The sequence below is a fragment of the Opisthocomus hoazin genome, chromosome 6, assembly GCF_030867145.1.
Source record: "Opisthocomus hoazin isolate bOpiHoa1 chromosome 6, bOpiHoa1.hap1, whole genome shotgun sequence".
Lineage (NCBI taxonomy): Eukaryota > Metazoa > Chordata > Aves > Opisthocomiformes > Opisthocomidae > Opisthocomus > Opisthocomus hoazin.
In genome coordinates, this window is record NC_134419.1 from 12014580 (window position 1) to 12038666 (window position 24087).

Here is a 24087-nt window from a genome sequence, read left to right on the forward strand (position 1 = left end):
TGCTTACTGACAAAATCAAAGCTGCTGGTGGTTGGTTTCACCCTTTTAATTAATTAAGCTGTCTTTCAGGAGGCACGCTGACTGCTGGGCTCAGGTGGAGGGAGGTGAGCCCTTCCTGGACAAGGATTTTAGGCTTTCATTTATACTTACTTCACATGTTATTCAGCGACAAATATTCTGTGGGCTCAGCTGACCCACGCGAGGTGGTCTCCCTCCGAACCGGAAATGTTACCTTTGCTGTACAGTGAATGATTTATAATTTGCTGTTGATTTTTCCACTGGGGCTTCAGGGTTGTATGCAAATCTATCTAAGATGGCTTTATTTTTACTTGGAGTGCAGGAAAAGCCCCGACTGACAGGACATACTGTATCTCAGAGTAGCACCTGCTGCTGCCCGAATCACGAGGTCCTGCCCTGCACCAGCTGCCACTGCCTCAGTCCGATCAGTGTCCACGTACCAAATTCCAGAGACCAGGCCTGACAGAGGGAAGGCAAGGGGATCCCCCCTCCCACGTCCTGGAGCCACCCCACTGCCTCAGCTGCAGCTCCCTCTCAGCACAGGGAGCAGTGCGAGCAGCCCGAGTGCTGCACAAGCCCGTATTCCTGTAGCACTCCAACTCATAAATCTCCTTTTCCCCCTAAATATTCCCATGGTAAACAAGCATGAGGACTAAGGAAACCAAGCCACAGGAATTCTGAAAAGCTACACGCCAATAACTCATATTCTAGCATGTTACTAATACAGTGTATATTCTCGATTAGATCACAGATAACACAAGAGACATTCATAATTCCAGCACACCTCTGCATATGGAAAGCTAAATTTTGCAGCCCTTAAAGTCACCACCATGAGAGTCTTCTGCTCTGCTTCCTGAGCATTTCCCTTGGTAAGCCAGGAAAAACTGAACTCTCATTCATATTGTGGCTTTAGTAAGGATACACTGAGGCTTTACACAACCCTGGCACCCACTCTGAGGTCCCTTTACACTGCCAGAGTGGCGTAACGCAGCCAGCACAAGCATAAATGAAAATCAGGCCCCAGAGGTCTTTTCTCCCTGCAGTGCAGACTTACAACTCCCATTATGCATTTGCATTAAGGGCTGCAACCCTCCATAAAATACACTCACAAACTTAAAACACATTAGAGACTAGCTAGACTCAGCACATAGAGGGGCTTTCTGCTGAGAATATTTGTCCTCAAGTATGACATAATAAAATTTAAAGGAAAGGAGGACTGTGAGGGACCACTGATTTCACAGAGACTGAAGTCTGGAGGATTGGGAAGGGAGGGGTGTCCTCCAACGAAGGGGGCCACGGCAAAAGTCTCTTCCATCCCCTTCCAGAAAGAACGTGATTTATTTACTCGCCTTAATAGACAGGCAGGAAAGAGACCGGGATTACCTGAATCAGGCATTTCTGTATCTTCTGCAGGGTTTTGCTTCTGTTACTTTGCACCAGGTCTCATTGTTTATACAAGGGTAAAACAACTTGTGATATGACACAAAGTTATAACTGAAGGCTACAATGGAGGGTCTGGCCCATATTTGATAATATAACCCATAAATAGGACAGAGGAGAGAATAATGGGCAACAAATGTGATAATCTGCTACTAATAGGGCCTATCTTCAGGAGCACATGCTTTAACGGGGGCTGCTCAGCTCGCCCCCCAGCAGTGGTCATCAGCCTCTCCCTGTGCAGATCCAAATGCAGACCCGGCGAAGCGGCTGGTGCAGGAAGACCTGACCGACTGACTGACCCTGGGCAAAGGGCATCGCTGCAGAGCACCGCAGGGCACAGGGTGATGGGCATCTGCCGGGCTGGTACGGCCACAGCCCACCCAACCTGTCCACATGGTGGGCAGAGGCACACTGAAGAGCACCGCTGTTTTATCTGCTGCCTTTCTGAGCTTGCCTAAATCCAATGGCTGAGCGCAGGCTCGCAGCCAAACGGTTTGGATGCGTGTTGAGTCAGACCCAAGTGTGGCAGCCTGCCCCAGAAATACAGACAGACTTACAGCCAGCAAAGCTGGACTTGTGCTGCTGCCTTTCTCTGCTTTTCTTGCTCCGTCTCCCTCAACTTTTATTCACTGCATCACAAGTCAAGACCTGCTGCTCCTCTGGGCAAGAGAGTGTTTTATAAAACCTGCTGCCGTGGCTGTGGGTGGTCCAAAACCATTTCTGATTTGGGTGGGAGTCACAAGTCAGTTTGCTGGGCAATGGCACACCAGTGAAATGGAGAGTTTTGGCCTGCTGCAGGCTGACATCATTAACTGTTTTACAAAAAAATCACTTCTCTGGAAGTTTCCCAGTGACACGGGGTAAATAATGACAAACATAGCCATGGCAACGACTGAAATGATGAATATAATGCAACAGAAACCTCTACAAAGATTTAAAGCAGTTTTGCATGGCTGTGGTTTAAAGATGGAACTGGGAGGACTCTGCAGACCAAAGCACGGCTTCATAGCCGTGTGAGGGACCAAGTGCTCATGCCCCCGCGCTGCAGGCAGGCGAGCTGGGGCAGCGGCACAGAGCAGAGAGCTGGGCTCTCACACGCAGAGAGCTGCGAGCACTGGGGCGAGCTGGCTCCCTGCCTGAGGCTGAGACCAGCGACGGTGTCCGCCTGCTTACCTGATATCTGTCCGAGTGATGGATGTCATCTGAGGAGTGGGGTGATGCTGTTGGAGAATCTCCTTCTCGCTTGATTGAGGCCGACAACAAAATTGACTGCAAGAGAAAGGAGAAATTCATGCTGTGAGCATTGCCGAGCTCTCTGCCCTTCGCTAAGCTGTCCTCAAAGCCATGAGGAGCGTCTGCCGGGCCGTGGGGCTGTGCTGGGACTGACTGCTGGGCTGGGGGGCTGGCTCTGCTCTTCCTGTGGGACCCTGCTCCACAAGGGGACCAGACTGCAGGGTCTAGCAAAGTGCAAATGCATCGGGCAACAAAGGGATGGTCATTTCGTCCCCAGGTCTGGTGGCTGGGGGCAGAGTCTGTCCCTGCTGGGAATGATGCGTGGGGACTGCACCAGAAATTCACACCGCAAGGCGAAGGAGTGCTGACGTGGAGCGGTGCTTACGTCCCCTCAGCCGCCCCTCCAAGTGCCGCTAAATCTCTCAATAGCTTTGTAAACTGCACTAAAGCTCTCAGCACCTTTGCAGCACAACTACCTCTTCCTTCCATAATGATGCTATTTATTTTAATAAGTAGCGCAGAAAAAAGGGCCCTTTAGAAGGTTAAAAAGATCAGTGATATTTGAGACCTAAGAAATCACTGATAAACTTCAAGTCAATAGTAGGTAAGTCTAAATTCTACACACAGTGAACTCTAGCGGGAAAATTACTGCAGGAGTTTGACAGCATCTAAAAAAATGTACACTGAGTTGCAAGTGAACTTTGTTATTAGAAGAGTTTGAGGGAAAAAAATGCAATTTAGAATTCTAATTTAAAATATAAATTAGCCAAACTAGGCTAAATATAGCCCAATACATTGTAAAAAATGTACACTGGAAATGCAGCTTTCCAGATGTTTGTTTCTGAGAATCAGCTGGCAAGATTTGACAATAAATGACTGCTCAGAGATGTGTATGTTTGCAAAGGGAAGTGTAGATATCATCTGAATTGGACAGGTCAAGTGTGGTGACAACATTATTAAAAAGCATAATACCTTGGAGAAAGGCAAGTATTCCAGAAACATTTGCCTCTGGGCTGAAATGAAACGTGAAAAAATGTGCATTTTTTGGAAAGACATGAGCAACTGGGAAAATGACTCAGCATACAAATCGGTTCAGTCAGCAGGATGTGATTCCCCAGGCTCAGACAGCTCTCCTGGTGAGAAAAGCACGGCAGCGCGGTCAGTGTGGGCACGGAGGGAGGGCACGCCCGAGATGGAGGCAAGGGAAGGGGATATGAGGTGCTGGGCTCAACGCCACGGCTGTGAGCTGCCAGCCTTGCCATGAGGGCAAGAGCCCCATCCCTGCCTGCACTGCAGGTCTCTGCTGTGAAGCCTGGCTCTACTAGCCGTGCAGAGACCCCTGCAAGGGGTCACTGGGGAATTAGCTGCTGGGGAGCTCAGTTATCTCCCCAGGCATGGTCCCTCCTGCCAATGCCGAGGGCTGTGCTGACCAGGGCTTGGGGCTGGCACGCTCCTCAGCTCAGCCCGACAAGGATGTCGGGCACTGGGAGGGGAGCCCGCGGGGCTGGGGACACCAGCGAGGGCTGCCTGAGAGACTGGCCTCCGCTTCCCAGGAGAGAGGTGGGCAGAGCAGGGGGGCTCTCCCGCCTCTGGTGTTGGCTGAACCCAACTGGTGATGAGTTTTGGTGAACAGCTCATTTGTTTCTGGAGAAGCCCTCTGATAACCGTGCAAAGCCACCAGGAGAATTTCTGTGGAGTGCTGACCACGAGCTCCTGCTGCTGTTTAGTTTCTTTATTTTCTAAATGGGGGATGAGGACCATTTTTGAAGAAGCAGGACTGCGCATGTCCTGTATAATGGAGGGATGGAGGCTCAAAGCCGTCAGGTGTGACTTGGAACAACAGCCCTGATTGCAGCAGTGCTAATGCCCTTCCCCTCCTCTAGTAAGTCAAGCACCCTGGAGCTGGGAGGGTTAAATTCGTTTTGTCTTCCAATGTATTCTAGAGAAGGGGAAAAAATACCCATCTCCCCATTCCTTGGCGACAGACAGACAAACCCTCCCCGCCTCCAGCTCCCGCCTCAGCTTCTGGTAGCTCTAATCCAATATTATGTGAAAAATGGTTGAGCTAGCTATGGAGACAGTAAATTAAACGTTATGTATTAGTTTTTAGCGTGTGGTCCCGGCAAGAACGCTGGCCCCATTTATTCCACAAACCTCCTGAGCACCATGGCGATGACCTCTGGAAAAACGCAGGGCTAAACTAATCCCAAAGATGTCAATCTCGAGGCCTCTTCTACATACACTTGCAGTTTAGATTAATAAACTGTCTATTTTTAAATTGTGTGCAAGCACTTCAATTCTAAATACCTCGCCAGCATGTTAAACGCGGCGTTAGAGATGCCAAGTCACACTTCCCCTGCACTCTTAGGAAACTTGACTTCATTTGTTTTTCTCATTTCTGTGCGCTGTGCCACGCTTTGCCTTTTGGGCAGCCATGGGGGCAGGCAGGGGTGCATACTCGGGGGCCGAGGGATTCGGAAAGGCACTCGCCATCAGGGTGACTTTCATTTCTGCACCAGGCCAGCCTCTCTGCCATCCCGATTTTGGCCTCTTTTATCCCAAATTGTCGTGCTGGTGCTGTTTTCCAGTGGCTATGCAGTGAGGGTGCCTGACCACAGCACAGTCAAGCCGAGGATGTGCTGCCCACTGCACCCACACCGCTTGCTCCCACCTGGGTCCTGGCAAGTGGGGAAGGGGCAGCGATATGACCCCCACCCCTCTTTCAACCGGCACCTGGGAAGATGTCTGCGGAGAGAAGAGGCAGCCTCACACACGGCCTCCAGGCTATGTGGATGCCCATGCCTTGGGGCAGACCCAAATTCTGGATTCTCACCCCGAAAACACAGCACAGGGTGCTCTGTGTGCAGACCGGCGTGCCATGCGGCTGCGCGAAGATGCTGCCTACATCGGGAACCAGCTGCTTTGGCAAGGTGGGAACAAGCCTTGGTGCCGAGACGTCCCTTTTCCCCTTCAGAGCGTGTCTGAGCGGGGCTATCGGGGCGAAAGCACCCTCCTCCCTCCCTGGTGCCCCCTCCCCTGGCAAACCATGGCTCCCAGCGTCAAAGATGGAGCAAGGGCCTTGTGCAAGTGGCCATGCAGCCTCATATTTCTCCCTCCCCTTTAAATCATCTCTCCATCGGGTAAAGGCACTCTCTGCGGAGGTTATAAACCCTGAGAGGATCAGCCTGAGCATTACACCTGGGGCAAGCTAAATAAAAAAAGGTCACCGACGCTTTTTAAACATGGACAAAAAAGCAGTAAAATGTGTTTGGAAAAAAAAATCTGGCATTAAATCATGACTTTTTGCCTGGCTTGCCTCATTAAAAGTGGCCTTTTGGAAGGTAAAATTATCATTGTAAGTGATAAGATCTTTAAGAAAATAATTCACGGCTTCTTCACCCTTTAATATGATAGCCGCCACCGGCTAATTTTTTTCTTAATGGCAACGAGGCCATCAATCTTGTCCAAGCCACGTACTCCCTCCTTCCTCCTGCCCCTCCTGCCGTGCCAGGCAGCCATGGCCCCGCTCGGCTTTGCCTTCCTACCCCTTGGAGCCCAGCTGTGCCCTGCCGAGGGGAAGCGACGTGCCTGGACGTACGGCTCTACCTGCCCGTGCCCGCGGATCCGGGCTCTCCCTGGGGATGCGGTACCGCAGGAAGCAGAGCCCACGTACGCCTTGCTCATGCTGCGAGGTTCGCACCCTGGTAGCTCCCGACACCCTCCATGGACAGTGCAATTCTGCAGAGCTGGGCTGCAAATGTGTCGGTGGTCTCATTGCAATTAGGAAAAACATATAGTTTATGTCTATAAATACATGGGCAGGTTCATCACGAATAAAATGTGCCTCACGCAGCTGGCATGCCAGTGGCCATGATCCCAGCGTGTCCGCTCCCCGGAGCTGCTCCTCCCTGAGCTGCGGGAGCTCGGAGGCGACGCTGGCAAAGGCACGCATGCCAGCGTGCCACCAGCTCCTGACCCATGGGCGCTCGAGGAGTGGGCCTGGGGCGGCGCGGGGAGGGGATGGGTGTCAGGGTGCAGCCGCCAGCCCGAGGAAATGGATGGAAATTGCCGGCACGCACCGGCCTCTCGCTGGCAGCCGGGGTGGGTGTCAGCGCCGGGAGAGCCAGCCGGTGCCGCTGACATTCTGCCGCCTCTCAAGGCCAGTCATTTGAGAGTATTAAAGTGCTGGACTCCTGCTTGCTGATAGCCCTGGAAAAACACAGGGAGTCTATTTTTCTTAAACAATCCATCACAGCTGCTGTCAGCAGAACAAATAACCTAACCCCGCTTTTTATGTATCTATGTGGCCTTTTTTTATTTTTTTTATTTTATTTTGATACAAAGTGTTCCCTGCTTGATGCATTCAGCTTTAACTCTGCCGTCTAAATAGGTACTTATCACTTAACATGGAGGTGATGGCTTGACATGTTTTCTGTCTCCTGCCCTCCCCTCCACGGTAGGGAAGCCATCAAAGTGTTGCTAATAGCTGTTATCACTTGGGAACTGTAACCCGAAAGCAATGAGTGATACCAGGCCTTGCTGCGATTTTCCCCCTTAACTCTGCTAGCCATTTTTTTTATGTTATTGCTGGAGGATCCCTGACACAAAGATGCTACTATTAGAGCTGAGTTTCCTAGAAGCTTTTGGAGGGTCCACATTTGCTCCCGGGAAAGTTAGAGGTAAAATTATCTAGTAGCTTTTAGCTGGCAGAGATAAAGGTGGGATGGAGCTGGGGATGAAAGGCTTAAATGTGAGAAGGGTGTGAATAGTGAAAAGAAATAATGGTATCAGCAGCTTCTGGCCTTTGCTGAAAGATTCCAGTGGTCCGCAAGCAGAATAAGCTTACAGAAATGTGAGCTACTGATTTATTTCTGTGCGTGTTACAGTCACACAGGGGATTGCAATCGAGCTCTGGGTTCTCTCGGGCGAGACACCGGCTGCACGATGGGAAGGGCCCCCTTCCAGCAGAACTGACCATCGGCACACTGGGGATGGAGGGGGAAAGAGGTCTGGCCAAGGTCTGTCGGGCTCTGCCAGCCTGTCTGGCTCCCCTCCGGGACCGCATCCCTCCCCGCTCCCCCTGCCGAACGCAGCGGTTTCCCCTGGGCTAACACGAGGGTGCAGCTGTTTGGCCCAAGGGGAGCGAGGGGCTTTGTTTGTTCGTAGGGTAATTTGTTTTATGGAATAAAACCTGGCAGAGATTTTTTTTGGAGTAGTTCTGGTATTCATCACCCTGAACTGGCAAGGAGCGCATTCAGCCGACGCTCATCCTAGGTAATTTCCCTTCCTTTGCATATCTGTGGGCTGCTCTCATGTCCTCAGCTTGGCCATAGCTTTGCCACAATGCTCAGATTTAGCTTTTTAATATTTCCTTGTAAATCACAGTTACAGAGGGAGGTGGCACAGTTACGGTGAGTGACTTCTCCAACCCCCCCAGTGAGTCAGTGACACAGGAGAAGGAGTTAAAACCCTGGGGCCCTGACACCCGTCCCCTGTTCCTACCACCAGACACGATACGGAGAAGTTAAATGATTGTGCTAGAAATTTCATCTCAAGCGAGGCAGCTGTGAAGGGCTTAATACAGACATTCTGTCAAGGTTTAAGGCTCCAAATCTTGCTTGCTTCAAAGCTCTTTTTCCTTGGAGGGCTTTAGTGGTCAAATTTCCCTCTAGATGCTGTAATTCTCTCTCAAACTGCTCGGTGAAGCTGTAAAATCATGGGGGTGGGTGGGGGAATCAAAGGGCTCTGTGGCTCGGTTCCCAGCTCCGCCGGCGGTCTCGGAGCAGAGTGCTGGCCGCCTGCCTGCGGGCACCCTCCGAGGAGCTGGGCGCACACCTAAACAAACCGGCCCCAAGCATCTGCTGGGTGCGCGGGACAAATTTGGTTCCTGGCTGCTTGCATCAGCGCTTGCTTGCACCAAGGGCCAGGGCACGGGCTGAACTGTTAGTAGGAAAGGCAATTTGCAGTTGTGTATTAGGAAGCAGCAGTAGAAAATGAATGCTGAAGCCGCCACGAGAGCTGGGATGCTGCATGGAACCCAGCCTGCTCCCCTTCAGTGGTCACCACCAGCACTTTCACAGGGGATGGATAGAAGTTCACCTGTCAGGTGATAGGTAACAGTCTGTAGTTAATACCCTGAAATTTAGCGGTTGAGATCTCTCTGGGCAGAGGTGATATCCCACCTAAATGATAGCCCATGGAGGGAGAGCCATGGGCCAGACAGGAAGTGACAAAGAAGTGCTTGTAGGTAGCTACGGGGACCTGGGGACGCTGATTCCCAGACCTACCGCTGGCTGCTCAAGGAAGAGCAGGAACAATTTGACTTAGGCTGCTCATACACCTCACCAACATGAGCTCAATCCAGTGTGTGCTCCTCTCCTGCACAACCCCGTGGAAGGGCAGCCAAGGCAAGCGGGGAAAGGCAAGGGGAGAGCGTGAAGCCCAGGAACGATGGCCAGGGTAACTGCATGTTGCTGACTGCTGTGTACAGACTCCTGGGCAGCCACAAGCCTGAACGGAGACTGTGGTGTTGTCTGTACGCCTCTGCAAGACGTCCCTGCTGCCTGCTCTGCCAGAGGCAGCCTCTGGCCACGCTGGGGAGTGCTGCAGGGAAGCTCTGGGCTCACAGAGGTACAGGGCATGGCTGGCTCAGACACACCTTCAGAAAATGTCATCCTGAGTGACTCTGGTGTTGGGCTTCCCCATGGTGACCCAGGACGACAGTGAAAGGTTAGTGAACAACCACACTTGTGAACAAGACCATGGAGCCGTGGTTTCTAGCTCAGCAAGAGCAAGGACATCCTCCACCCCTTCCCATGGGCGTGAAGCATCTGTTCCCACCGACCATGAAACTTCTCCTCAGTGAAGAATTTATTTTCCCACCCCTCCTCTTCCTCCTCATGTCTCAGACACGTCATCAGAGAAGGATGCTATGGGTGTCCAGGACTCTCCTTGAAGTCCAATGCCTGAGGAAGACCTTTCCTAGAGCAGGGCCACTGGGTGAGCTTTCTGCAAAGGAGATGGGCTTTCAGCACATTTTTGCACCTCTGTCTTCTGCAAAGCATAGGCATGAGGCAGCCCAGCACTTGACCTGTGGGGGCTTGATGGGCTACCTGGCTCTCAGCAACACGAAGATCCAGGCACCAAAGGCTATCACAAGCCTAGGGGCAAGCATCCAAGCTTGCAATCAGGAACAGAAACTGCAGCGGGGAGGAGACAGCAGTGCTCCCCTTGCTTATCTGCAGGTGACGGAACTTCTTGCAGACACCAGGAAGCTATCTCAGGCCTTTTTCCTCAGCTGGAGGCTGGCAGAGCCCAGCTTGCTGTCACCAGCTTTCCTAGGGAATTGACAGTCACAGTTGGACAGAATCTCATCCTGAGGCTCACTATGCAGGTTTGGCAGCTGCTTGTCCAAGTGGCTTGTCCACACTGGCATATCGCCATCGATTGGGCTTGGTCTCTCATAGAAAGTGAAGGAGGATCCTGAACGCTGCAGAGCTCTGTGGTGCTCAGCGCTGCCCTCCGATCTGCCTTCACAGAGAGGGAGGCTAGGCACGGAGCAGACATGTCGGCTGGAGCCCCTCGGCTCACAGCCCTTGGCTGGTTGTCACTGCCTCCATCAGCTCCGATAGTAGAAGAACCTGATACAATAATCCTGCATTCATCACATACCATGTTGAGTGATTGGATTGTCTTTGACATATTGCCATGAAAATTGACCCAGTGCAGTGAGTGACAGGTCTTCAGGGGCATGAAAGCAGCGAGCGAGGAACATGCGTCTACATCTGGGCTTTTATTGCCAGGAGGGATGTTCACTGGGGCAACTGTGGGGAAAGGATGGGAGCAGAGCCAGGAGACAGAGCACAGGGGGGTTAAATCTCCTGCCCCCAGCTGCACCCCAGGAAGAGCCTCAGGCCAGCACGGAAGCAGCAAGGGCAGTGATACTATGTGCAAAGGTCCTAAATGAGTCCTAAAGTGGTCTTTATAGGCACTGGTGACCACGAAAGTAAGGGAGGTGCAGGCCCCTTCTCCCACTGCCGAGCTGCTGGAGCTGCCGGCCCTTTTGTTGGCACCAGGAGAAAGACTGGCCAGAAAACGTTGCAGCAGTCCCCACAGTCCTCGTGACCCCTTCCACTGGTGACCAGGGTGGGAAGTGGGACATTGCACAGGTCCCAGCGGTGCCTGCCCGACATCCAGCGATGCCTGAAATCTTGGGCATGGGCTGCAAGCCCACCCTGGGGGTCTGTCCCCCATTCCTCTGCCTGGGACCCCTGTTATGGGTGGCCCAGAGGCCTGGCTTTGTCCCCACCAAGACTTTCTCGGGGAGACTTCACATCCCGATGGGCTATTCCCACCCCATGCTGCAAACACTCAGTGGACACAAAGGGAAAGAGCAGCCTTCATCTCCCCACCACCCTCCTCCTCAATCCCGCCTGGTTACAAAGGGGCCTTTAATACCAAGCTCAGGTGAAGGTGACAGTGCTGTGCCTTCCCTTGCCACACAGGACTTGTCTCCCAGAAAAAGTCACCTAGAAATAATGAATCCTCCTGGGCTGAGAGTCTTTCAAGCTCTGTGAGAAGGGAATGAAAGATTTCCTGATTTCACCCTCTCCCTCCCTGCTCTCCTGGCTTCTTGAAGTTAATGTTCTTAGTCCCAGACGTGATGGGCAAAGGGAAAAGATCCATGTGGTGACAGGGGACGATTGATCTCTTTTACGTAGAACGACGCTCCAGTCCCTGTTTAATCCCTTGCTCAAGGCAAATGGGATTCTTTGTCAATGGAAACTTCAAAAGCCCAGCCCTGCCATGAGATGGACCTTCTTCTTTATCTGGTCTCTGTCAGTCACTCGCTGCGTTTCCCTCCAAACAGCTAATCTGTCTTCCTAGCCGTCCTTCTCCCTCGCAGGCGATGTGTTTGGGACCGTTGAGTTATCTACACTCAGACCTGATGAGGAGGGAAAGGGAAGCTTGGAGAGTCCAGCTGCTTTCATTTTGCATGTACCCTTTCCAGCTCCTTTGAGATGTCCCACAGCAGCTTCACGCTCCGTGGATTTTCAATGGCGGGTGGGTTTGGTGATTGCTTTCTGCTCTGCTTGTTTTTCATGGAAGAAATAGTCAGGTCTCCACTCTCCTCCCAGTCTCCCCTGGGACATGGCACAGGAAACAGGGATAGTCACAGAGGAGATGGGAATACCAAAGGTGTGGAGCACTATGGAGTATCACTGTCGTCGTTATTTTCCCTTGTGGGGTGTGGGAAACTGTTGTGTTTATTTGGAGGTGTCCCTGCCTGCTCCCTGGCCCCTTGCTTGGTGGGGCAGACAAGGTGTTGATGTGCTTGTCAAGACACTCATCCACAAAGGCAAAACCTAGAGCTGAAATGTCAGTCTTTGTTTATGACATCACATGCCAAGAATGACTGAAAGCTTCCAGAATAAAAAAGGAGAGTGAGACTTGAAGCTGATTCTCTTAAAACAAGCACAAAGACACCTCCTGTGAGAGACGCCCTGCACTTTCCTGGAAGCCAGGAGCCTCCCTGGCGCGGACTGTGTCACCAGAAGCATAGGAGAACCTGGACCACTTGCCTTTGCCCACCTCAGGGAGTGCAGTGTGATTTTCAGAGGCCGTGCAATGCCTAGCTGCCCTGCAGTGCTCCCTGCCGCCCACTTGCCTGCCCAAGCTCTGGTCCTTCCCACCGCCGTATCACGTAAAGTCCAGCTAATAGCAATTGGTAAATGATGCTCTTTGCAGTGACGCCACGATGCTCTGTGCATTTAGTATTTTTGCATGCTGAGCCAAGGGGATGGGAGGTGGGTCCTGGGGAGGGGGATGTGGCTGAGATGGGGTCTTTTAGTGATTTGGGCTCCTCCTTGGGTGTGCTTTGCTCCCCCTGAGGCAGACCCACTCCTCTCTTCCAAAGCTAGGATATGGCTCTGGCTCCAGGAACTCCCTCCGCACATGATTTCCCAGGCTGAGCTCAGCCTGTGTGTGATCAGCTCTCATTAGATGTCATTAGACACAATCTGGAGTCCCGGAGCCCGCCGAGTCCTTCAGCTCCACCGTCCCTTGGCTGCACGGGGAACGAGAGAGCCCGTGCAGAGACTCAGCTGTTCAAGGCCCGCTGGTGTATGGGGCCAGCAGCTTTCCGCAGTGCTGGCCTGGCCCCAATGTGCAGCCACTTTCCTGGGGGACACCGAGTAGCAGGACAGGGAGCAGGCTGGGAAGGCGAGAGGGTGTAAAGAGCATCCCTTGGGGTGGGGGGGGAAGCTTGCCGAGTTGTGCTCACTTACCTTGGGGGTGCCCGCTGCCATGGCATCCTTCAGGATGGAGCTCTTGCTGCCAAGAGAGAAGAGAATGGGGTCAGAGTCACAAAACTGCTGTGGTGGGCAAGGGGGGGAGCGCTTCAAGGGATCTCATGAGGTCAAATAGCAAAGCACTTGGCTCCTCTTCCCTGGACCACTGAGAGCCTCCTTGCCCTGGTCAGACGGGCAGCGCCAACTGTTTCTCCAGCTGGAATAAAACAGTCCTACGAGTGGAACCCCCTAAACCCAGACACATGATGCAGAGTCAAATCCTGACTCTCCCCCTCCTCAGGGGCTTGCACAGTTCCCCTCCCAGCCCTGGGGAAAGCAGGGAGCAAGCCTGCAGGGGCACAGGGAAGAAAGCCAAGGGGAGGGGAGTGGAGGTGGTGAGCCCTTCATAGGGTCAGGCAAAATAAAATACAAGGAGGGAAGGAAAGAGAGGAGATTAAATCAGTGTAAGAGCAAGAGAGAGAAGATCCCCTCAGCTCCCGCTGCGCTGTGGAGGCAGCAGCTCTGCCGGAGGCTGGAGTGATTTGTTAATTCAGCTTGTTCCCCATTTAGCAGGGAAGGAGGTCCCCGCCATGGTGCTCCTCCTCGCCTGCCCTCGCCAGCGGGAGATGCTATAGATTTAATAACACCTTCCCCCCTCCAGACAGGTTAAACTTGAAACAATTACATATCAAAGCCGACATGGTGGGGAGGCCTGCACTGTAATTTTTTGGTTATTAAAGTAATCTCTCTCATGTAAATTCTCCTACTAACATGCTGCAAACAGCATTAGGAAATAAATTATTTCCCCATGATTCGATTTGTCAATGCAAAGCACCTGCAGCAGGCAAAAGGCTCTTGAAATATGTTGCCAAGCCCACTGCCTGTGCTTGTAAGTGCACGCCGGTGGGGCGGCTGGCTCCCAGCTCCCCATAGCCCCGGGGAGATGATGGATGGGTGGGTGGAGGGGGGAGGTTAGCGGGGGGAGGCGGAGGTTGGGGAAGGGGGGGAATAGAATTGTGTTTAATAACAAAATTTGTATGCAAGCCTGCATCCCAGGCTAAGGATGAGTGATCGGCAGCCAGAAAGTATTAAAAAGCCTCGCTAAACAGATGCTGACAATAGAACAAGACATATCAAATCAGATCTACTTCAGAAGCATTAATATACACACGCACACACGCTCGCATGCGCGCACGCCCAGCTCCGCACACCCGCGCTCCTTTCTTCTCAATCACAGCAATATGGGAGACATCAATAAATTTTTATGAGACTTTTAGAAGATCAACACGGTACTAGATGTGACAAAAAAGCAATGTGCCTGTCATGTTCGCTTTGTCGGGGACACTTTAGCCCCAGATGCCGAGCTGCAGTGGCAGCGGGGAGAAATTGAATTTGGCTGGCTTTAATCTGCCTTGATTTGGCAGATGGCTGGGTGTTATGAAATGAGCAGGGATGGAGGAAGGTGTTTTCTCCTGGGGCTACGGCCCCCCTCCTCTCCCAGTGCCACCGCCCTCGCCCCCCACCCTGAAACGGGGGGGAACACGCAGTTATCCGTCGCCATCAGGTCACCCCAAACGCCGCAGCTCCGCTCCCAGAGCAAGCGGCTGTGGTTCCCGGGGACTGATGATCGACAGGCTGGGCCATCGCCTCCCTCGCAGCCCCTCTTCCCTGAGGGGACGTGCTGCCGGATGCTTGCTGGGGGGCGCAGGATGCCCCCCATGCCCTGTCCCCCCTGCTCTCGGGAGGTGGCACATGGCAGAGCCAGTCCCCGCTGCCCCTCGAGACGCAGCCCTGGCACCACCTCCAGCCTGCGCCCGAACGCGTGTGATGGGGAAGATTTCAGCCCCCTCTCCATCTCCAGCGCTACCCTGAATTTCTCAATTGCCCAAAGTGTGAAACAACTTTTTTTCCCTTTTATAATCCAAGCGCCAGGTTAAAAAACCCAACTCATTTCCTCTCTTTTCTTGTTAAAGGTGTTTAAAATTATTATTCCTTTTCAAGCGAAAGAGGAAGAATCTCATTAATTCCTCCCAGAAATGGTGTTAGCGCCAGGAAACTACGGTTTTCAGGAAGAGAGTCCCTCTGGTCAGCCAAAAGGACAAGCCTCTGCCGTTGGGACTGATGGGGAAGGGAAATTATTTAGATAATTTAGCAGAGTTTATTTTATTCTTGATTTGGAGGATTAAGAACCACTCCCCTCCTTGCAATTTAGCCCCACTCTATTGCTAGTAAGAGTTTGCAATTTGGTTTTATTTTTCCAGAGATGGGTCAGGAATGGGCACCAGCCCTGGTCATCCAAGTCCCAAGACCCTGCAATTTAAGGGTGCTTTCCTCCATCCTGCCAAAGAACCCCCAAATTACAGGAGCTGCAGACCCCCACGCCTCTTCAGGATGCCGGCAGTGGGCTGAGAATCGAAAGGCCGTCAGCAAAGAGAAACCTTCCCCTCCATAAACACCACAGACAAATTAAAAACGGTAAAAGGGAAATCAAGACCTTTAAAGTTCAAACACTTTTCGGTGCCTTTTAAAGTTTTTTCGCTCTAGGCCCTTGCAGAGAGCACAATCTTTGGAGACCTTGGGATTCTCTTTAATCACCCAGCCAGGCTGCAGTGGTCTGAAATGATTACACATTTACATAGTAATAACCCCAACACTCCCCACATTATTTCATGGCTAGCATATTTCCACTCGGCGAGTGATCCATGTGTTTTAAATTATAACCTGTACATAGGAAATTAGTTACTAAGTACGATATTCACGGGCTCGTCTGACACTTCTAATTAAGGTGATTTACACAGAATTATCCTACGAAATAAAAAAATGGTGTTTTGCTAGCTAATAAAATATAATTACTACCCGCTTTTATAAGTTACAGTTAGTTTTAATCTATTTGGGGAATTGTTTATCTAGTTCATTGCAGCAAAACAACTTCTTTCCCTTTTAGGGAACGCCCTCAATGTACCAAAGGAGACAAGAAACACCCTGGAAAGACCCAGCAATTTGGTCATCTTCCTTGTCTGTCTCCCAGCACCTTTGCATTTCCAAGCGATACAAGACTGCTTCCTCGCTGGTTTCCTTTCTCAGGGCTGTGGTACCAGATCTGGCCGTGCATTTGTGCATCCCCATGTGTTCGGGTGCCCTGCGCTTCTGTGAGGACAAAATAAGGTCCCTGCTTTGACGCTGCTGGAGGGGTCTGCCCAGCCCTGCACCTGCATCACCCGTTAATGCTAATGGGAGCTGCACAGCCAGGTCTCCCCGTGCCCCGGGGTGCTCGCCGGGGACCCATCACTGCTCTAGACTAGGGCAGATCAGCTTTAAGAGGAACATTTACTCTCAGCAGGGCCCTCCACAATGAAAGCAAGACTCACGCTGCACCACAGACACGCAGATGTCTTTTAACGCTAAGCAGGGATTTGATTAGGAGCATCCCCAGATGCAACTGGGAATCCCCTGGCATCTCCCTCAGCGAGCCCCAAGGGGCTCTTCAGACGGAACGCTTCTGTCGTGATGTCCCAAAGGGCAAAGCGCATCTCAGCATGCCGAAAATGTGCCCTCCTTACCCACAGTCTTGGGGTTTCTCTACTCCTGCTGTGGTTGCTATAGCACACAATGATCTTCAAGCTTGTTTTTTTTTGTTTTTTTTGATTGTGGTTCTGCCACAGGTGTGGTTGCCATAGGAAAAAGCTGACCACCAGCCCAGGCAGATGCCACAGGGAAGCAGGGCAGGAGCCTTCCTGATTTCTGCAGAGCCCCCACCCACAGCAAGGCAGGGCTTATGATGAGCATCCATCAATGAAGGGCTGAGCTCAGTACCTGGCATGGCAGCCACCCCCCAGCAGCCCTCCTCACACCTAGTTAATAACAACTGCAAGAGAAGTAGTTCTTTGAGCTCGGGCAGCTACAGTCATTTGTGTTCATCCCTTAACAATGTTGAACCAGAAGAGGTCTAAAGAGTTGGTAAGAGGGCTGCTGCCATGCAGCTGGTGCCTTCCAGCTCTGCTGCAACTCTTAAAATCATAGAATCATCGGTTGGAATAGACCTCTGAGATCATCGAGTCCAACCATCCACCCAATACCACCATTCTTAGTAAACCATATCCTGAAGTGCCACATGTACACGTCTTTTGAACACCTCCAGGGATGGGGACTCTTGCAGAGCACAGCTCTCAGCAGCCCTCTGGATTTGACGGGCACCAGCCAGAGCACATGCAGCTCCCACATGAGATCCTGAAAAGTTTCCTACAAGCTGCAACCAACTGATGTATTTCTTAAAAAAAAAAAAAAAATCCAGTGGAAACAATTTATTTTTAGCTGCAGGACTCGTGGCTTGAACACGCAGCCTTGGGACAGGAGTGCCGGCAGCAGAGCGAGCCTCCTGCAAAGCCGTGCAGGCGGCAACGCCAGCCGTAAATAAGCAGTTGCCCAGTAGAGAGGGAATTGGATTTTTGTGAACGCTAGTTTAAATAAGTGGAAGTGTCACTTGAAGCCTAAATAAGGAAATGGGAGTTTGGTTTTTTTTTTCCTAAGCCTACATGAGGCCAAATCCTCACCTAGCCACAGGTGACAGGCCCCAGCACGGCCGGTTGTGATCTGTGCCGTCAGAGGAAGCACGCTGGGACTTTTAACCTACTGTGGCTCCTCTAGCAGCACCTGCTCCAAGTGCTGCTTAGACCTCCTGCCTCTCATGATGCAGAAAGGGGCGGAGTGATGGTAAAAATTGTCAAAGATGCTGGAGTCAGGACTAGAAATACTCTGCACCTACAGTCTCCTGGTCAATATTTGTGAGACCTGAGCCCCCAACATGGTCAGCTGTGACAAACCTGACCCCGCAGGGCAGCTATCCACCTCCCCTAAAGAGATGATGCTGCAGCAGAAATGCAGCAGGATCATAAAACACTGTGGCATGACCTGACTGCACTGAAATGCCCTATTTGCTCTGTCCCATTTGCACCCCCAGCTCTTTCTCCCTTCCTGGGTTTCTCTTTATCAACCCCTGGTACCCCATGTCCCTGCCAGGAGCTCCCGCTCAGGGTGGGTGACAGGTTTCAGTGTGAGGATGTGACGGTCCATGCGTGCAGGGCGAAGAAGGAGGATGGGGTAGGAGGGTTGTTTCATTTCTCTCCCACTATTTGAAAAGGAGGCGGCTGGAAAAATAAAGAGAAGAGTCGGAGGGAAAGGTCATGCATTAGATTGATCTGGGGGGCTCCTTGCCTCTGTGGCTATAATGACTGTTTAATTATTCCTGGCTCACATGGCAGTTCAGAAGAGGCTCCGCAGAAGGCATGCATCACTTCAGGGCAAATAACTGACCGAAGATTTATTTCTCACCCTTGGGTTTCCATGCATCCCTTCCCAGGCCTTCCACTGCCCTGGGAGTCTGCGGCAGGGGAAGGCTTTGCCCTCTAAGGTCCCCAACCCCAGCCTGCAGACCCCAGCCCTGGAGCTGGGGAATGGGCTGTGGGTACCACGGGTCTGAAGGCACTTCAAGGACCGTCCATAGCATGTTCAGGGCACTGCATGAGTGAGGGGATACATGACCCACAAACCTCACCCACTGTGCTACCCTGACCCGTAAGTGCTCTCACCCACAGATCATGGGCAGCAGCCTCTGCGTCCCCTGGGATCTGCTGTGGGAGGAGATGAATGGGGCATCTCTAAGCAGGACAGGGAGCTGCATGGCTTCTGCTCTCTCTGCTGAAGAAGCCTTGGATGAAGGGTCCAGGCTGCTGTCATTGCCACCCTCTGAGCCCACAGGAGGAAGCTGGAGGGTCTCTCTTCCCTTTCTGTCCATGATTAATCCGCCACAGTGAGGGGCAGGGACACAAATCAGCGGGGGGATGAAAGAGGATAAATCCACGGTATCAGCAGCACCACATTTGCTAGATAATAAACAGACTCCTCTCCTCATAAATTTCCCTCCATTCCCCCATGGTTCCCCGCCACTGCCACTGGTAGACATGGAGCTGGGCTGATCATGGCCTTTCTGGTGTCCCGGCTGGTGGGGAGAGCCATGGCTCTGCTGGGGAAGCCTGGGACCCTCCACCAGGGCTGGCACCCTTCAGCCCCTGCAGATGCTGGGGTGTAGCAGGGGCTGCAGGACGGCACAGCGAAGCCCCATCCAAGCTCATGGGCTTTAGACAGTGCACAGGACACCTGAGCTGACTGCGATGAGGTGACCCGTACCAGCATCTGAAGTGGGTGGGAGAAGCCCTAGAGATGCGAAGCACTCTTCAATTTACTTGGTATTTCCACTCTCCATCTCAGTGCCCCCTCGGTGTGGCTTGTTCCCTGTCCCTGCCCCAGCACAGCACCATGTCCTCACTCCTCATTTCAGCAGCAGCCAGCTCACCCCCTTCTGCACACCCACACGGGGACGTGACCCTGTCAGCTGCCTGGTGGTGGTAGGTGGCCCTGGGTCCTGCTTGGGTATCACCGAGAAGCTGGCACTTCCAGGCAGGTTTCTCCAGTGATGGAGTGTGTTTAATCTAAATCTGACAGGAGTCACGCTGCTGGAGAAAGCTTCAGGTGATGCCACTTCCCATGCACCTGGAGATGCATCCATGCCTGAATCTGGACACCCATGACCCCAGAGCTGAGGTCCCACGCTGAACACCTCTGCCATGGGGTGGCATGGGATGCCCTGCTGCTGCTGTGAGCAGGACCTTCTCCCTGGGGGGCTCAGGGCAGAGCAGGATGCGAACGATCCCTTCCGTGTCCCCGGAGCAAAGTGGCAGCTCCTGAGCACCGGATGGGTTTTGCTGTGGGATGCTGGCTGCGGGACGAACCCTGGCTGCTGCATGTACCATTCAGGTACGGGGTGCTCGGTGCCGCAGTCGGGTCTATCCCTGGAGCAGCTGGGCATTGCGCGGAGGCTCACGCATGCCGGGACTCCCATCAGGAAGACATCACAGGTAACGAACTGCTCGGCTGGACACCTTGGGGGGTGCCAGTGCCCTCCGGGAAAGCCTCCGGGAGCCCCGGGCTGGCCGGCCACCCTCTCCATGGCCAGGGAGAGGGTGCTGCAGGGGGGCTACCCAGTCCTGCCTTGCAAAGCACTGTCAGACACTTAATAGTACCTGTCCCCACCATCTCCCTGGCCTGGATTTATGCCTTGAGGGGTCACCTCTGGCGAGACTCTAATAACATGACTTTATTAGCTTTCTTGTTCCTTCTTTAAGATACAGTAGCAAGGGGGGAGGAGGGCAGCGGCACCTCGGGAAGGAGCTGGGGGCGTACGGATAGGAAGCAGCTGCCCTCGCGATTCCCCTTCTCGGTGACAAGGGGGAGAGGGAGAAAAATGATGCTCCCTCGAAATTTATCATGCACCCAATTACAATGTTAATTGGCAAGTCCCAGAAATCAATTAATTCGCAAATTTTTTTCAATTAAAAATTAAGATAAATCATAAAACGTTATTAAGCAAAGGCCAAACTCCGTGAACTTTTTTTTTTTGTAGGCATCTGGGGTTTTTTTTATTTAAATAAAAAAAAGAGCTGTGTTGCCAAAGCCCGATGCCCTTGAGTGCCTTTGCTGAAGCGCAGGGGGCTGTCATCAGCAGGACTGGGCTGAAGACAGATAAAAAAATATCGACCAGTCGGACACACTGCTTCTGCTTTATTGATCAGGCGGGAATTTAACTTGCTGTGCATATCCACCGTGTCAGCAAGGGCCACGGGCGAAATTAAAAGTACTTGGCTTGGAGATGTCGCCTTGATACCGGGGGGTGGGGAGAGACGAAGGGAGGGGGAAGAAGATGGGGAGAAATGGAAGAAAAGAAAAGAAGGTGGAAAAAGAAGAGGGAAAAACAAGGAAGGAAAAAGACGGAGAGAAGTTGAGGAGCAGGAGGTTGCAATGCCTGCTTTCCCACCGTTGCAATCTCACTTGTTGGCCAGGGTTCCTTGCCATCTCTGGAGCGCTTTCAGCTGTGTACTACATGCAAGGCAGGCAATCAACATGTATTTCGATGGCGCTTTGGAAAAAAAGACCCCTTCTCGCTCAAAACCATCTCTAATCTCATGGACTGAGAGGATGGGGGACCTTGCAGTGTTTGCTGCACAAGAAGTCTGGGGAAGTACCTGGCCGTCAAGTTAAAGTCTCCAGGCATAAATCGAGGAGCCCTGAGGTGAGAACCATGACCCTAATGTGACACATGACAACAGAGCTAATTCGGGTTTTACACACTCTATTTATCCTGCCGGGCCTGGCAGGGTGGCTGCTCGCCCTTCCCAGAGCAGCCGCCCAGGCCAGCCCTGGGCAGGTCTCCTCCAAGGGCCCTTTGGGACAACACAGCGCTCAGCAGATCCCGCTGAAACAAAGCAAACGCTTGCCTGGGGCGGTGTGAGGAGCAGCTGTATTTAAACACAGGGTTCCCTGAGCAGGAGAAGGGTCTGAGCCATGTCTCATAACTTGCTCTGGGTCCTTATCCTGACCAGGAGTAACACTAAAAGACCCTGTCGTTTGGGCATGCAGGGACCACAGGGATGGTGTGCTTCTCTCCTTGTCCATCAGCACGGATGATGTGTCTCATACAGACTTCTGGGAGGTTAGTGTGGGTTGACTTGAATCAGAAAGACCGCGAAACACTGCGAAAGCAACCTGTGAAAGTATGTGAAATCCAGGATGCGTCTCCAGATGCCTGGAGACATCTCTCAAGGACAGTGACCCTGCCTGGAGTGACCAGACCATCTCCCAAGCTCCCACAACCTCCATATTTTAGCTATACTGCCAGCTTTCTCCTTATTCCTTATCCCATGGGGCCCAGAGCTGCCTCTGTCCCCCAAAGAAAGCTACTGCTGTGCCTCTCTGCATAAAGAAACCTTGAGCTGAACCCCCCCACAGTAGGGTGAGGATGCTTAGTGCAGTGCCAGGAACTGAGGCAGCACTTTCTGCTCCCACCTCAGCTGCCAAGGGAGGGAGGATTAAGAACAGTGAGAAGAAAAGAGCACACATGCAAACAAGGGAGAGAAAGCTTCAGAGGGACGCCGAAGGAAGATTTAAGTCTCAGCAGAGGTGCTCTGAGAGCTGCTGTGGGAGCTGGAGCACCATGGTCCCGTGGTTGGCTCTTTTCCTCTGACATGAATCAATGCTGGCTGCAAGAGTCAGGCTAAATCCCCTGTCTGGGCATTTCACCTGCTTTGAAACAGGCCTTCCCACTGCGTCTTGCTCTGCCCTCCTTTGCCCGACACTATTTGGTTCTCTCTTTGTGACAGCATCTTTGAGGTCACCAGAAAACAGCCCGCAGCACTTTCCATTTGCACCAAGGTGAGAGACCCTTGTGCCCTCTGTGTTCCAGGAAATGCTTTTCAGTCAGAGGATCGGAAGGGAAATTATTCCTGGACACACCAGAAAGGTCATCAGGGTGAATCAGTAGCTCCTGAGATGCTGGGTGCGCAGGGATGGCTCCCCATGGTCCCGACATGGTGGCAAGGAGCAATGAGAGCTGCTAGCCCAGGCTGGGAACAGCCAACAGATGGGCACGGGCTTTAAAACTCAAATACTCCCAGATGAAGTATTAAATGCGGAGGAAAGAAATGAAGAAAACTGAAGATGGGGTGAGTTTGCAGAGCCATGGGGCACTGTGAGAACAGCATCATCCCTCACCCGCTCACCCCAGCACATCCATCCCACTGAGCACACCGGGTGGCAGTCACCCAGCTCCAGGGTGCCATAGCACAGGCACAGCTGCTATTACAGCGTGGTGTGAGGATACTGCTGCTAAGCTTAGAAAGGGGAAAGAGCTGAGACAGTCCTGTCTGAGCTCGCATCGTCCTTCAGCCACAAAAGCAGGACCAGAGCCGGCATGGTCCCATGCACCGCTCCACCCTCTGGACCACTCCCCGGCTCTAACAACACACCTTGTCCTTCTGGGGAGGTGAAACCACAGCTCTGAGGCATAGGTTTGCTGCTGGTAATGCAGAGAAGAATCTGCTAGCTGTCAAGCAGGGAAATAAAAACGCCCCCTGCCAAATAAATTTTTTGAAAAGACCACTGCATTTTCAAGAGCAGAGCATCTTAAAAGGCACATTTCCCATCCTTCAGGTGCTTGACTCAGCAACTGTAATATTAATAATGTGACTTCCTAAGGTTTTTTAAATGGCCAGTAAATGCCTCTTCCCCAAACTCCAGCCAGGGCCTCAGAAAGCACAGTGAACCCACTGGCGACCACCAGCGGGGGTGCGCTCCACAGCTCCTGCTGCCTCTTTTATCCCTCTTTAGTCCTCAAATTCATCTTCCCTCCTGCTCCAAACTCAGCAGCCCCAAACCTGCCCCTTCTCCACCCAGCCTTTCCACCGTCCCCTTTCAGCAGGTTGTCCTCTCTGGTCACTGCCGGGGGAGCAGTGGGCAGGGTTTAAGGGTCTCCCCGCACATTGCCACCGCTGCTCATAGCATTTACCTGCGGTGACACGCTCAGTGGTACGCGCATACGTGTGTGTGCCTGCCCTGAGGGACACCCATGGGTGCTGCTCGTGAGCACTCTGCCTGCCTGCGCTCCCGGGGCGGCCCTGGGCTGGGGAAATGGATCTGCAGCAGAAGCACAGCCGAAGCTCAGAGCTGGGGCCGTTGACAGCTCTGGAAAGAATCTCACATTTCAGTGTGCTTTATTGTAAGCCTCTAATACAGACGAGGTGTAAAACAGGCGAATATAAGTCGAGTGAGGATGGGAGACCTGCATCTAGTGCACAGATAAGCTTCATGCACACGAGCCACAAATATTCATGTATTCTGCAGGGACCAGCCTAGCTGGGGGCACAGGGCGTGGGTGTACACAGAGGGTCGCTGGTTTTATTTCTGATTTTTACCTTGGTGGCACTTAGGTGCTCAGCTGGGGACTGGTGCCTTTTGCTCTCTGAGCAGTACGTGCAGAGCAAGGAGAGCATCCCTTCTGCAAAGCGCCGTGGGGCTGCCGCTCGCCTGCCTCCCGCTCTCTGCTGCTTTGTGCTTGTGCTCTGCGAAGGTGAGCTACTAGGTAATTTCTTTTTTGGAGGAGGAATACCAACAGTCTTGCCTGGCAAGAGTTAAACCCCATAAAACCAAGGCTTGTAGTTTTGTTTTCTTTCAATTTATCCCCTTCACTTAAAGAGGGGGGAAAAAAAGAAAGGAGGGGGAG

General features: G+C 52.4%; 1 protein-coding gene across 4 annotated transcripts in view; it reads right to left on the reverse strand.

The window, feature by feature from the left end:
* Window positions 1-24087, reverse strand: part of RNF220 (ring finger protein 220) — a 225351-nt gene that overhangs the window by 61168 nt on the left and 140096 nt on the right. For all 4 annotated transcript variants that reach the window (XM_075424640.1, XM_075424643.1, XM_075424642.1 and 1 more), the window contains 2 exons: window positions 12978-13023; window positions 2632-2727 (listed from right to left, as the gene is read on the reverse strand). In XM_075424640.1, coding sequence (XP_075280755.1) covers window positions 2632-2727; window positions 12978-13023 — 142 coding nt within the window. The remainder of the gene's footprint in view (window positions 1-2631; window positions 2728-12977; window positions 13024-24087) is intronic.